The sequence below is a fragment of the Mustelus asterias genome, chromosome 3, assembly GCF_964213995.1.
Source record: "Mustelus asterias chromosome 3, sMusAst1.hap1.1, whole genome shotgun sequence".
NCBI classification, from domain to species: domain Eukaryota; kingdom Metazoa; phylum Chordata; class Chondrichthyes; order Carcharhiniformes; family Triakidae; genus Mustelus; species Mustelus asterias.
The window spans coordinates 91772665-91787442 of NC_135803.1; the positions used below are offsets into that span (position 1 = coordinate 91772665).

Genomic DNA, 14778 nt, shown 5'->3' on the forward strand with positions numbered 1-14778 from the left:
CTTCTCTGGCTAACAGATACTTTAAAATGAGAGCTACTGCAGTTTCTCCCTTAACAACGTGGTCTGCCATTTTTCTGTCTAGCAGTCCTGCAACCCCCGTATGCTGGCTGCTACAGTAAAAGTGCCTCAACTCCTGTCACTGATACTGCCCCAGCACCGTCTGTATTGCTGTAGAGCCTCGTAGTGAGGTTCCAGTGGGTCTCTTTCCCCTGGGCTCCCCCAACTATTCCTGACACCTCACGCTTGGACTATTTTGTGTTGTCTTATTGGGATGTGTGCTGGTTGTTTAGTGGGTTTGTCCGCCCCTGTTCCCAGCCCCTCTAAGTACAACGCCTCCCGCTCGGCCACCACCCCCACTAGCAGGGTTGATCCGTTACCCCCCAAAACCGGGTATCCTGCTATGGGCTGTGGTGTTCCCTACAGACGAACAAGGTTATCAAACTCCGCCCGGGTCCCTAATGGATCCTCCGTCGTCGTGTCTCTTGGTCAGGATGGATCGGGTCCACTTTTCCTCAACACTTACACACCTGTACTCTGTTATCAAAGCCCCTGTTATAGTTAGTAACTGTATCGACTCTGAGGTTGTTCGTCCCTTCAGAGTCAGTGTTGTTACCCGATTTACACTGTCCGTGCCTTGCACCCTGAGTGCCTGTCTCTCTTAGCGCCCGCTTCAAAACCCAACCTTAGCGTGGGAGATTTCTCCTCTTAACGTCCAGTTTAGGGTAGGGCACCTTGAGTCAAGCACTCCCTTGTCCTATTGCCTTGGCACAGACAGCGGTTTCATTTACAATCCTGGGTTAGTTACACCAATTAGTTCTGCATGCGGTACTTATCTTTATATTAGTCTTAATTCTTTGTTATCAAATAGCCCAAAACCTGTTATCTTTACCTTTGGTCTTTTACTCCTATTAAAGTTAACAGTTACTTACCTTCTTCCACGCGGTTGTTCTGACCTGTACCTCTTTAGTGCGGACTTCTGTTTCAATTTAAAACTTAGGCAAGATTATACAGTTCTACAAGACAACAATACTCAAAACAGACAAACCCTAACCCTTAAAGGTACCTCACTTTGAACGGAGACCTGCACTCGCCTCTGACTGTTCTGGATTTGTATCAGATTCGTTTAATTTGATCCCGACTTTCAAACTGTGGTTATCAGTCAGAAGTCAGATATCAAATCCTGCTGTGACTACGCCATTTTGTTGTAGGGAAAAATCCCTTACCAGCACAGAATAGAAGCCGAGTCGCAAATCAAGGTTCAAAGCGTGTCTTTATTGTACAATTTACTAGGATCCTAGGGAGACCCCCGTAGCCAGCTCAGAAACAGTGGCTTGGCCACGTTGATCTCCATTGGATTACATCAGCCCTGGATCTTTATAGGGCTCCAAATTTGAGCGGGAACATTTGATTATGCATCTTTTTACAATATGTATAAAGTGGTCTGTCAGGTCAGGAAGTTCTCTGGGAGGCTTGTCAATTTGCATTTGTATGGTGTGTGTTCGTGTTAATGGGATTACTTGGTCCTGCCCCGGTGTCTAAATGCGTTTCCCATTATCATCTCTATGTGTCCCCTTATTTGAATTTGATCCTATTGTCCCGTGTCTGTGTTTCCTGCTTGTGAGATTGAGTGTTAATGTTATCCTGTCTTGTTGGATGTCTGGAGTACTTCATTCTAACCTTTTATTCTTATATCTTGGTTTATCAGATTTTTATGTCTGCCTTGGCCGAATTAGTAATGTTTCAGTGATAGCTTGGTTTTGATAACCCACTCTATGGCTCGTTTCATAGGGGTCTTGATCGTCCTTGACCAGTTTAAAATGCAGCTACAGGCTGTTGCTAGGCAGATTAGGGATCTCCCGCAGTTTCTGAAATTCGTGAGTCTCTCAGCTGTACAGGGGGGGACCCGATCGAATATCCATCCGGGGGTGCCCCTCTGCATTGTTGGCCCGTTATGAGTGGTGCCAATTAGTCCAATATGTAAATATGTTTGACGATGTAAAATATGGTTTTCTGTAAGATTTTCTCCTTCAGGTTGCATTCTTGGACACGCGCATCTCCATTAAGGACGGTCACCTCAGCACCTCACTGTACCGCAAGCCCACGGATAACCTCACGATGCTCCACTTCTCCAGCTTCCACCCTAAACACGTTAAAGAAGCCATCCCCTACGGACAAGCCCTCCGTATACACAGGATCTGCTCGGATGAGGAGGATCGCAACAGACACCTCCAGACGCTGAAAGATGCCCTCATAAGAACAGGATATGGCGCTAGACTCATTGATCAACAGTTCCAACGCGCCACAGCGAAAAACCGCACCGACCTCCTCAGAAGACAAACACGGGACACAGTGGACAGAGTACCCTTCGTTGTCCAGTACTTCCCCGGAGCGGAGAAGCTACGGCATCTCCTCCGGAGCCTTCAACATGTCATTGATGAAGACGAACATCTCGCCAAGGCCATCCCCACACCCCCACTTCTTGCCTTCAAACAACCGCACAACCTCAAACAGACCATTGTCCGCAGCAAACTACCCAGCCTTCAGGAGAACAGTGACCAAGACACCACACAACCCTGCCACAGCAACCTCTGCAAGACGTGCCGGATCATCGACACAGATGCCATCATCTCACGTGAGAACACCATCCACCAGGTACACGGTACATACTCTTGCAACTCGGCCAACGTTGTCTACCTGATACGCTGCAAGAAAGGATGTCCCGAGGCATGGTACATTGGGGAAACTATGCAGACGCTGCGACAACGGATGAATGAACACCGCTCGACAATCACCAGGCAAGACTGTTCTCTTCCTGTTGGGGAGCACTTCAGCGGTCACGGGCATTCGGCCTCTGATATTCGGGTAAGCGTTCTCCAAGGCGGCCTTCGCGACACACGACAGCGCAGAGTCGCGGAGCAGAAACTGATAGCCAGGTTCCGCACACACAAGGACGGCCTCAACCGGGATATTGGGTTTATGTCACACTATTTCACATAAATATTTCTGCTTTTTTCCTCCTGAGTCTTTATCATGCGATCCTAGAATCAGAATTTATGTCACACTATTTGTAACTCCCACAGTTGCGTGGACCTGCAGAGTTTCACTGGCTGTCTTGTCTGGAGACAATACACATCTTTTTAGCCTGTCTTGATGCTCTCTCCACTCCCATTGTTTTGTTTCTTAAAGACTGGATTAGTTGTAAGTATTCGCATTCCAACCATTATTCATGTAAATTGAGTCTGTGTCTTATAAGTTCTGTTTGTGAACAGAATTCCCACTCACCTGAAGAAGGGGCTCAGAGCCTCGAAAGCTTGTGTGGCTTTTGCTACCAAATAAACCTGTTGGACTTTAACCTGGTGTTGTTAAACTTCTTACGGAAGTGGTTGAGGCAGGGACATTGACAATTTTTAAAAGTCATTTGGACAGATAAGTGGAAAGGAAAGGTTTAGAGAGATATGGGCCAAATGCAGGCAAATGGGGCTAGCTTAGATTGCCATTTTGGTTGGCATATACCACTTTGGGCCGAAGGGCCTGTTTCTGTGCCATCGATTCTATGAGATAGAGAATCTGGTGAACTGGTGCAATGATAATCTCTCCCTCAGTGTCAACTGAATGAAGGAGATAGTCATCGACTTCAGGAAGCGTAGTGGAGGATGTGCCCCTGTCTACATCTTTCGGGACAAAGTGGAAATGGTCGAGAGCTTCAAGTTCTTAGGTGTCCAGATCACCAACATATCCTGGTCCCTCTATGCCGCACTTTAGTTAAGAAAGCCAATCAATGCCTCTACTTTCTCAGGAGGCATGTCCGCTACGACTCTCACCAACTTCTACAGATGCACCATATAGAGCATTCTTTCTGGCTGTATCACAGCTTTGTATGGCTCCTGCTCTGTCCAAGACCGCAAAAAACTACAAAGGGTCATGAAGGAAGCCCAGTCCATCACACAAACCAGCCTTCCATCCATTGACTCTGTCTACGCTTCCCGCTGCCTCGGAAAAGCAGCCAGCATAATTAAGGACATTCTCTCATCCACCCTCTTCCATCGGGAAAAAGATACAAAAGTCTGAGGACATGTACCAACCGATCAAGAATAGCTTCTTCCCTGCTGCCATCAGACTTTTGAAGAATATCTTGTATTATTTCTCTACACCCTAGCTATGACTGTAGCACTACATTCTGCACTCCTTTCCTTCCCTATGTACAGTACGCTTTGTCTGTATAGCGCACAAGAAACAATACTTTACACTATACACTAATACATGTGACAATCAAATCAGAACCATATTGTTGAGTGGGAAGCGGAGAGAATTGCTCTGTTTCCATCGCTCGGTTTGTTTTGTGGGAGTAGAGTCCGTGTTGGTGCCTGTGCAGGAGAATTTATTGTTCTACTTTGGTTCAGTTTCTTGGAATGGGAAGAGGTATCTGCAGCACTGAGACAGTGGACAGTGAGATGAAGTGCTAAGTACATAAACACTTTGTTTAATTTTCTGTATTGTCACCTGAACAGTCAAGCCAATATCTGTTGCTGGCTGAAAGTATTATTCAGCAGGGTTTGAAGCTTTGCAACTGAGCAGACCCATGCTCGAAAACCACGGCCATAAAGATGCCAATCTGTAGAAAAGATCTAACTATCTCAGTTTTAATGTTTTCAGTTGCCTACTGTAGCCTCAATTTTGAGAGAGTTCCAGATTTCCTCTGTTCTGTGTGAAGAACTGCTTTCTGACGTCATCCCTGAATGGTCCAGTTCTAATGTTCAGGGTTTGGCTTCAGGTTCTGGACACCCAAATAGAGAGAAAATGTTTATCTTGTTCTGCCAGATCAAATCTTTTAATCATTTTCATCTTCATGGTATCACTTATTAATCTTTTGTCCTCAAGTGAAACCAGCCTTGTCTCTAAAACCTGTCTTCATAATTTAAATGATATGTAGATGCCGGCGTTGGACTGAGGTAAACACCGTAAGAGTTTTGACAACAGGTTAAAGTCCAACAGGTTTATTTGGTTGCAAATGCCATTAGCTTTCGGAGCGCTGCTCCTTCATCAGATGGAGTGGATATCTCATAATTTAAACCTTTGAGCTGCAGAATAGTTCTATAACTCTGCATTGTATCTTGTCAAAGGCCAAAGTATCATTCCTGGGGTGAAGTGCCCAGAACTATACACAGTATTCCAAATGGGCTTCTCTTGTTCCCATTCTTCCCTTTAGTTTTGTAAATATGATGCTTGGAACTTTGACTCCCCTCAACCCCACCCAATGTCTGACATTCCCCTCTCCACCACCCTCATCTGACAGGATCTTACTGGTGTCTGACACTACCCATTCTGCACCTCCCATTCCCCGTCTCACCCAATGGTTCTCCACCCCTTCCCCCCACCCCCTCAATTCTATCCACCTACCTGAGGTGCTGACATTCTCCCTGGCCAGTCAATTTAAACTTAACCTGGTTTAAAAATAAAAAGCGGAGGGGTGTTCTCCTTCAATGCAACTTTCCCACACTGTGACGCTGTGCTTTGGAGACAGCTGCACCGCCTGGATCTCCGTGGACCCGTCAGAAGATCAGGCAAGCCAGACATGAAACAAATTTCACGCAATTGAGGAAGCTATAGCCCATTGTGCGCTTTATTAGAAAGCTTGATACATTTAGTAATGTTACTTCAAGAACATGGGCACCAGCTACTGTGCCACGGAGAGGTAAAATGTGGGTCTGTGGCAACAGTTCCCAACAGTGGAGGGAGTCCCTCATCTCTGCAGAGTCACTGGAAGACAACACAAATTGTACTTTAACCCAGGAAATATCCTGAGGGGCTTCACAGAAGAGCAGAAGGTATCGAACAGCAGAAGAAGACTGAGATCTCAGTTGAGGAGGGTCTTAAAAGTCTGAAAGAAATAATAACAAGGGAGGGAAATCGGTGCAGTTTAGAGGAGGTTTCGGCAAGTGTGAACCATTTATAAGAGAAGACAAGTTCAAAGCCAAATTTTCAGTTGTGTGTTTGTTGGAGAACGAGGAGCAAATGGTGTGAGGGGAATGGGAAAAAGGAGGAGGAATGTGGTGCCACTGTGGGTGGCTGAGTTTGGCAAATGTTGGCCTTTGTGTGGGATGGAGCACCAAAGGAGATTTGGAAGATCCAAATCTGCAGGTGAAGATTTAATACGTTGGGAAAGGAAGAGGATTACAAAATTGTTTTTAAATAAGGACTGCTTTGTGGTATCTTCTAACCATAATTCAGATCAACAAGCAGTGGAAGGAAATCATGAGTTTGTCATACTGAAACTTCGCACTATTAAACAGATTGCCTCCTTTTTCCTGAGCAATTTGATATGGCTTTGATTGTTTTTTGCTGGTTTAATAATGTTGACCTCGAGTTGGAATATAATTCTTCAAGACAGTTTTGACCTGTATATTAAAATTAATTTAGTCTGAAGATTGTGTGTTGCGCTCTTAGCTAGATTGATCTCATTTATTGCAATTCTGAGCATCAGACTTTATTAACTAGTGAAGAGTGCTGCACTCCTCTTGTTGTGACAGTATCTATAGTGTGCTTATGTTGAAACCATAACTGTCGGCATTTTCTCAGTGTCCAACATCCTGGGATTTGAAGGATGGTAGAGCCATAGTTCTCTGACTTGGAGAGGCTCCTTTGCCATATTGTCTTTCAGAAGGGGCCCATGCTCACATATTATCCTCAAAGTAATCTGAAAGGGCTCTCTGGATGGCTCATTGGGTTTTTCCTGGTCATCCCAGAGCTCTGCAATCCACCTGCTACCATTCCCAACAATGAAAATTAAGTTAGCTTTCAAAACTTTGCTTTTCTCTGTTTGCAATCATACCGTGTGTGGTCTAAGTGGCTATGAACTGCTCTGTTTGGAAGTTTGAGACACATTGGGTAAAACTCTTGTTACTGGTTAAGAACTAATGTTCCAGTGCTACCTCATGATGAGTTTTTCAATGACCTATGCTGTAAGCTGCACATTTGCGGTGGGTGGCATTTTGAGGAATTTGTTTTTGCCTTGGCAGAAATCTCTCTCTCTCTCTCCTTCTTCTCCACCCCCCCACCTTCCTCCTCCTTTTGCGTTCCCCCCCGCCAACTCATAACCTTATTCTGCTCTAATGCAAAACATAACCAGGCAAGTGATTTGATCTTGTTAGATTTGTAGAAGAACACAGAAGGCGACCATTGAGTCTGTCATGTCTCTAAAAGGGCAGTTGACTTAATCCCACTCCCCTGCATTATCCCTGTTATGCTAATCTTTCCTTTTTCAGATAATCCAGTTCTTTTTTGGAAACCTCAAAAAAACCTGCCTCCGTCACGCTCTTGGGCAGTGCATTTTTGTGCTTCTTTTGCCAATAATCTTTAAACCTTTGGTTCTTAATCCTTGCACCAGGAGGAACAGTTTCTCCCTATCTAATCTGTCCAGACAACTAATAATCTTGAATTTTTAAATCTCCCCTCAATTTTTTCTCCTCCAAGGAAAACCTTCACCAATCTTTCTACATAATTGAGATTTCTCATCCCTGGAACCATTCTCATGACTTATTCCTGCACTCTTTCTAATGCTTTCGCATCCTTCCTAAAGTGTGGTGCCTAGAACTGAACACAATACCCTAGTTGAGGCTGAACCAGTATTTTTATATAGGTTTAACATAACTTCCATGTTTTTGTATTCTTTGTCCTAGTTGATAAAGCCCAAGATGTTATATACTTTCTCCCATAGAATCCCCACAGTGCTGAAGAAGGCCACCTTGCCCATCAAGTCTGCACCAACTCCCCAAAAGAGCATCCCACCCAGTGAATCTAATATCAGTGGTAGGGAAATTATTGGAAAAAGTTGAGGGATAGAATTAATCTCCATTTAAAGAAGTGCATTGGCCGTGCTAAATTCTCCTGCAGTGTACTCAAACAGGCGCCGGAGTGTGGCAACTAGGGGATTTTCACAGTAACTTCATTGCAGTGTTAATGTAAACCTACTTGTGACACAAAAACTTTAGGTGACGGGAGGCAGAGGATGATGGTCGAAGATTTGTTTGTGACTGGAAACCTGGTGTACCACAGGGATCAGTACTGGGTCCCTTGCTGTTTGTAGTGTACATTAATGATCCGAATGTGTCAGGTATGATCAGTAAGTTCGGAAATGACACGAAATTTGGTAGTGGTAAATAGCAAGGAAGAAAGTCTTAGATTGCTGGGTGATGTAGACAGGCTGTTTAGATGGGCAGAGCAGTGGAAATGAAACTTAACCCTGAATTGCGAAGTTAATCATTTTGGGAGGACTAACAAGGCAAAGGAATACAGAATGAGTGGTAGAATGCTGGGAAGTACAGAGGACCAGAGGGACCTTGAGATGCATGTCCTTAGATCCCTGAAGGCAGCAGGACAGGTAGATAAGGTGGTTGCAAAGGCATATGGGATACATACCTTGATTAACAAAGGTATAGAATGTAAGAGCAAGGAGGTTATGGTGGAGCTATATAAGACGTCGTTATTAGAGTACTTTTTATAGTTCTGGTTGCCACACTATATATAAGGAGGATGTGATTGCACTAGAGAGGATGCAGTAGAGATTCACCACAATGTTGCCTGGCTGGAGCATTTCAGCTATGAAGAGAGGCTGGTTAGGCCTTAGAGCAGAGAAGGCTATGGGGAGACCTGATCAAGGCGTACAGAATTATCAGGGGCATGGATAGGAAGGAACTTTCCCACTTAGTAGGGGGGTCAATAACCAGTGAGCATAGGTGAGTTAAGGTGCAGGAGATTTAGAGGGGATTTGAAGAACAACTTTTTCACCCAGAGGGTGGTGGGAATTTGGAAGTCTACCTGAAAGGGTTGTAGAGGCAGGAACTCTCAACTTTTAAAAAGCATTTAGATGAGCACTTGAAAGGCCATAGCATACAAGGCTATGGACTAAGCATCGGAAAATAGGATGAGAATAAATAGGTGCTTGATGGCCAGCGTCGACACGATGGGCCGAAAGGCTTTTTGTGCTGCCAAACTCTATGAATATGATAACCAGCTAGTGAGGAGAGGTTGACCACTTCCCACCAAAAGGGGGTTTAAAAAAAATAAATTGAGATGAATAGTTAAAAACCTTTAGCTTTCCATTCCTTTTTTCTGGAGAAAGATTCATTCATCACAGACTCCTAGGTACTTCAACACACGCTCCAGCTACATGCGGAACCCACTTGGACCAATTTATGGATTCTAGCGACTCTATTTTCTTGTTCTCCAGCAACATCAGATTACATGAATTAGAATTTAAATATTATGGAGAATTAATTCTTTCAAAATCTTTCACTAACAATCCCAAATTTTGATTAAATGAATTGTGTTATTTGAGTCTCGTGTGGGTGAAGAATCAACTGGGCTGCAAGAATTAGAAGTGTACCCACCGTGCCAAATTAATCAGGAGTGTACCCACCATGAGAGTGCGCCCAGGGTGTTTATCAATTCCAGATTATCTGTTGTGGTTTTCGAGGACGTTTCTTGTATGGCAATTGGACAGATGAATAAATTGGCTCAAGGTCAACTAACGTTTTTTCCTTCTGTTAAGCTTTCTTTTCTGCCATCTGGTCATTTCTTTTTTCCTCTGCTTTTTCCATGCCCTTCCTAACTGCTTATCTCCAGGCATTCCAGTCACCAGCAAGGACTTCCCATGCATTGACAAAAATTCCAGTCAACTTGAGGTCTTGATTGCAGTCATCATTGTGTCACAGACATGGGAGATCTTTTGATCTTGTGGCAATAGCAAGCTGGTCATAGAGCATGTCTTTTGGGATGTGGCTGTTATCCCCAGCATTTTTGGTTGATTTGCTGTTGATCCACACTCTATTCAATTTTTACATGACAGCTGCAGCATGGCATTCTTGGTACTAGTTTTGGCAGGTTGCTGATAATTGTTGATCCAAGGTATGCAAAGCTGTGGACAACCTCTCAGATGAGGTTTTAAGGTTGATGAAAGATGGACTCTACATCCTAGCCCAAAACATTTGTCTTCCTGTTGCTGATTGTCAGTCAAAACTCTTTGCAGGCCAGAGAGAAACGATCTGCAAGCTGTTGCAAGCGAACTTCAGTATGGGATGCCAGCAAAGCGTCATCATCAAACAGCAATCTTGCTGCACACCAGGGAGTGTGCAGTATCACAGTCAGTGCTGTGGTAGCTACGAGTGATAAGGATGTTATTGAGGGTGGTATATCTGGTGATGATGAGATCTAGCAGGTTTCAGTAGTGTGATCTTGGATGGCTCTGGCACACCTTGTGACACTGCTTGGTTAGGAAATAGTTGTTGGTCACAAAGACACCATGGTGACAGCTTAGCTCCATTGCTCTATCCATTTCCATTCATCTTGCCAATTCCTTGGTGCCCTATGTACATTGGCCAAGCTGTGTAGTTGGTATCCACTCTTGTGTTGAAGTTCCCTAGAAGATATGGTCCCTCAGTGCTGGGAAATCTGCTGATATCATGAAGTGCCTTATAGAATTGACCCTTGACATCTGGATGGAGGTGAGTGCACATGCTGGACAAAATATGCACCACTATGAATAGCCTTGAGACTAAACATCCCGAGGCCTTGTTCATCGTGGCTGGGGACTTCAATCAGGCCAAGCTCAAGAGCATACTACCAAGTTACCACCAACACGTCTCCTGTTCCACCAGAGGCCGAAACATCCTAGACCACTGCTACACAAATATCAAACATGCCTACTGCTCTATCGGCTGACCACACTTTGGCAAATCAGACCACAAGGCTGTGCTCCTGCTCCCGGCTTACAAGCAAAAACTGAAGTGGGAGAATCCATCAAAGAAAGTCATGCAATGTTGGCTGAGGAATCAGATGATCTCCTACAGGGCTGCTTGGAGTCAGTGGATTGGTCAGTATTTAAAAACTCTGCGACCAGCCACTACAGTAACTGACTTCATCAGTAAGTGTGTAGAAGACTGTTTGCCAAAGAAGCAAATCTGTGTGTTCCCCAACCGGAAACTATGGATGAAAAAGGATATCTACTGTTTGCTGAAGTCCAGGTCTGAGGCGTTCAAGTCAGGCAACACTGACCTTATACAAGAAAGCCAGATGCAATCTAAGACGATCCATCAAAGATACCAAAAGACAGTACCATTCCAGGCTAGCCACACTGACCCCTGCCAAGTATGGCAAAGTCTGCAAGACGTAACGGGCTACAGGATGAAGGCATGTAAAATTGCTGGCTCAATTGCACCCCTCCCCGATGAGCTCAATGCATTCTACGTCCTTTTTGAGCAAGAGGTCAGCAAGAGCATGCCCTCCACCCTGGAAGCCTTGGTTGAAGCTATATCTGGGGTCACTATTGCAGATGTCAGAGCAGCTTTCTAGAAGGTTAACCCACAGAAAGCGACTGGCCCGGATGTATCCAGATGAGCACTCAGATCCTGTGCGGATCAGCTGGCGGGTGTATTCACAGACATCCTCAACCTCTCTTTACAACAATCTAAGGTCCCTATCTGCTTCAAGAAGACGACCATCATCCCAGTACCTAAGAAAAACTAAGCAGCGTGCCTTAATGACTATCGGCCGCTGGCTCTGACATCCATCATTATAAAGTGCTTCGAAAGGCTAGTCATGGCACAAATCAATTCCAGCCTCTCGGGCTACCTGGATCCACTACAGTTTGCCTACCGCCGCAACAGGTCCACAGCAGATGCCATCTCCCTGGCCCTGCGCTCAACCCTGGAACACCTAGATAACAACTACACCCAAGTCAAACTCCTATTTATTGACTATAGCTCAGCCTTCAACACTATTATTCCCACGAAACTCATCTCCAAACTTCTGGGCCTCGGCACCTCCCTCTGCGACTGGATCCTGAACTTCCTAATTCACAGACCACAATCAATAAGGATAGGCAACAACACCTCCACGATCATCCTCAACACCGGTGCCCCACAAGGCTGTGTTCTCAGCCCCTTACTATACTCCTTATACACCTATGACTGTGTGGCCAAATTCCCCTCGAATTTGATTTTCAAGTTTGCCGACGACACCACCGTAGTGGGTCGAATCTCAAACAACGACGAGACAGAGTACAGGAATGAGATGGGGAATCTGGTGAACTGGTGCGGCAACAATAAATCTCTCCCTCAATGTCAACAAAACGAAGGAGATTGTCATCGACTTCAGGAAGTGTAGTGGAGAACATGCCCGTCTACATCAACGGGGGACGAAGTAGAAAGGGTCAAGAGCTTCCAAGTTTTTAGGTGTCCAGATCACCAACAACCTGTCCTGGTCCCCCCATGCCAACATTATAGTTAAGAAAGCCCACCAACGCCTCTACTTTCTCAGAAGACTAAGGAAATTTGGCATGTCCACTACGACTCTCAGCAGCTTTTACAGATGCACCAAAGAAAGCATTCTTTCTGGTTGTATCACAGCTTGGTATGGCTCCTGCTCTGCCCAAAACCGCAAGGAACTACAAAATGTCATGAGTGTAGCCCAATCCATCATGCAAACCAGCCTCCCATCCGTTGACTCTGTCTACACTTCCCACCGCCTTGGCAAAACCGCCAGCATAACTAAGGACCCCACGCACCCCGGACATCCTCTTTCCACTTTCTTCCGTCAGGAAAAAGATACAAAAGTCTGAGGTCACGTGCCAACCGACTTGAACAGCTTCTTCCTTGCTGCTGTCAGACTTTTGAATGGACCTACCTTGCGTTAAGTTGATCTTTGTCTACACACTGGCTATGACTGGAACGCGACGTTCTGTATTCTCTCGTTTCCTTCTCTATGAACGGTATGTTTTGTCATCTGTATAGCGCGCAAGAAACAATACTTTTCACTATATGTTAATACATGTGACAATAAATCAAATCAAATCACTTTGAGTGAGTTTAGTTTCTCGCAGTGCAGCAATGTCCACATCAAGCCTTATAAATTTTTGTCAATCATAGCTATCTTGTCTGAGTCTTCAACCTGTAGATGGTTGTCAGTAAGATCAGGACACATGCTCCTGACATTCAAGATTGCAGTGCCAAAGAATGGTATCTTCTTTGTTGGATTATCTGGCTTGGTGCATAGATTAACAACTAATTTGTCAAGAGAGAACTTTCTAAGTTCCAAGCACCCATTGAAGCAAGCAGGCTATGGCGGGACAGCACCTGACTGGGAGCTTCCCAGCTTGAGGCAGGCGTTAGCTAACCAATGAGACATGATGATCCGAGGTTAAACCTCCTGTGTATATTACGGTGCTTTCTTCTTGTGGATGTTGAGGTACTGTGAATGTGCTCTACTTACTGGGAGGCCTGAGGAGGTGAAGTGCATGCATTGGAAAACCCTACTGCTGCTTTCTCTCTCCACATATGCTTCTTGACCTGAGCATTTTCCAGCATAAGTATTTTCTGCTTAAACCAAAGGTTGTCATCTTGTCGTTTAAATGTAGATTATGCACTTAGTTGAATTACCTTATCATGGAAATTAGATTGAGAAAGTGAATTCCGATGCTGTTTGTGTTGGATTCCATTTACCAATGGAAATATTAGCTTTGAATTGGTGCTGCTGCATTATAACAGGATGTTGTGAATAGGCAAGGATTGTTAACATTTGGACAATTCCCAAATACAAAATTGTGTAATAGATTGTTAGTGGAATAATTTGTATAATTGAACTTTGCTTGTTTAAGTGTTATGTTATTCCTATCCAGGTGTTGTGCTGGTGTGTTTTGAAGGAGGTCGTGATGGTTACATTAACCTGGTTGCGTACCCATATGTGGAAAGTGAAAATTTAGAGCAAGATGAGGTTCAAGAAAGGGATCAACCTCGCAGGAAACATTCACGGAGAAGCCTTTACCGGTCAACTAGTGGCAGTGAGAACCTGATCCAGAAGGATGATTCTGACAACGCAGAGAGGTAAACAGTGGTTTCAGTGTGCGGGTAAATGAGCTTCAGTGTGGATAGTATTCATAATATCATTCAGGTGCAGGAAAATCCTGCAGTTACATGTTTACATAATCCTAATAACATCAAGCACATATGACAAGACTGCAATAAGCTGCATTTATACAGTACCTTTAATGTGATAATGTCCCAAGGTACTTCACAGGAGCCAAACAAAACCTGTCATCAAGTCGTGTAAGGTGATTCTAGGGTAGGTGACTAATAACTTGAAAACATTTGGTTTTAGGGAGTGTTTTGAAGGAGGAATGACAACGAGATTTAGGAAGGAAATTCAAGTTCTTGGGCCCCAAGATGGTAGAAACATGGTCACAATTGGTGAAGCAAAAGAAATCAGGAGTGCACAAGAGGTCAGAATTGGATGAACAAAGGGTTGTAGGGATGGAAAAGGTTACAAAGTTAGGGCGGGGTAAAGCAATGGAGGGATTTGAACATAAGAATGAGAACTTTAAATTGAATGGGTTGTTGTATCGGGCCAGTGGCAGGAGAGCAAGAAGGTCAAGAAATGCAGATGGGTCGGGGTAGAAATTTGACAAAGCAGAGTACCCTCGGGAGAAATTAAACGAGAGATGGCAACAGGAGAGAGGGGTCTAGAACAGCTAATGAGAAAATAAGGAATTGTAAATAAAAAGTGAGGGAATAGGAGTGATGGACTCTGATTTAGATCAGCAGCCAAACCCCCCCCCACGAACAGGAAAAACAGTTTTCCATGAAACACATTTTAAGTATAGCATTCATGCTATAGTTTGTGAATTTCATTTAGTACAGAATAACTGTCACTGAAACAACTTTTAAAATCTCCCACCACTTTCATGTTCCCTCCTGAAAACCAAATTCCAAAGATGCCAGCTGTACTCCC

At 44.4% G+C, this 14778-nt stretch overlaps 1 protein-coding gene across 4 annotated transcripts in view; it reads left to right on the top strand.

The window, feature by feature from the left end:
* The window catches only part of ip6k1 (inositol hexakisphosphate kinase 1), a 94342-nt gene that overhangs the window by 54000 nt on the left and 25564 nt on the right, over nt 1-14778 (top strand). For all 4 annotated transcript variants that reach the window (XM_078209324.1, XM_078209326.1, XM_078209325.1 and 1 more), the window contains one exon: nt 13670-13874. In XM_078209324.1, coding sequence (XP_078065450.1) covers nt 13670-13874 — 205 coding nt within the window. The remainder of the gene's footprint in view (nt 1-13669; nt 13875-14778) is intronic.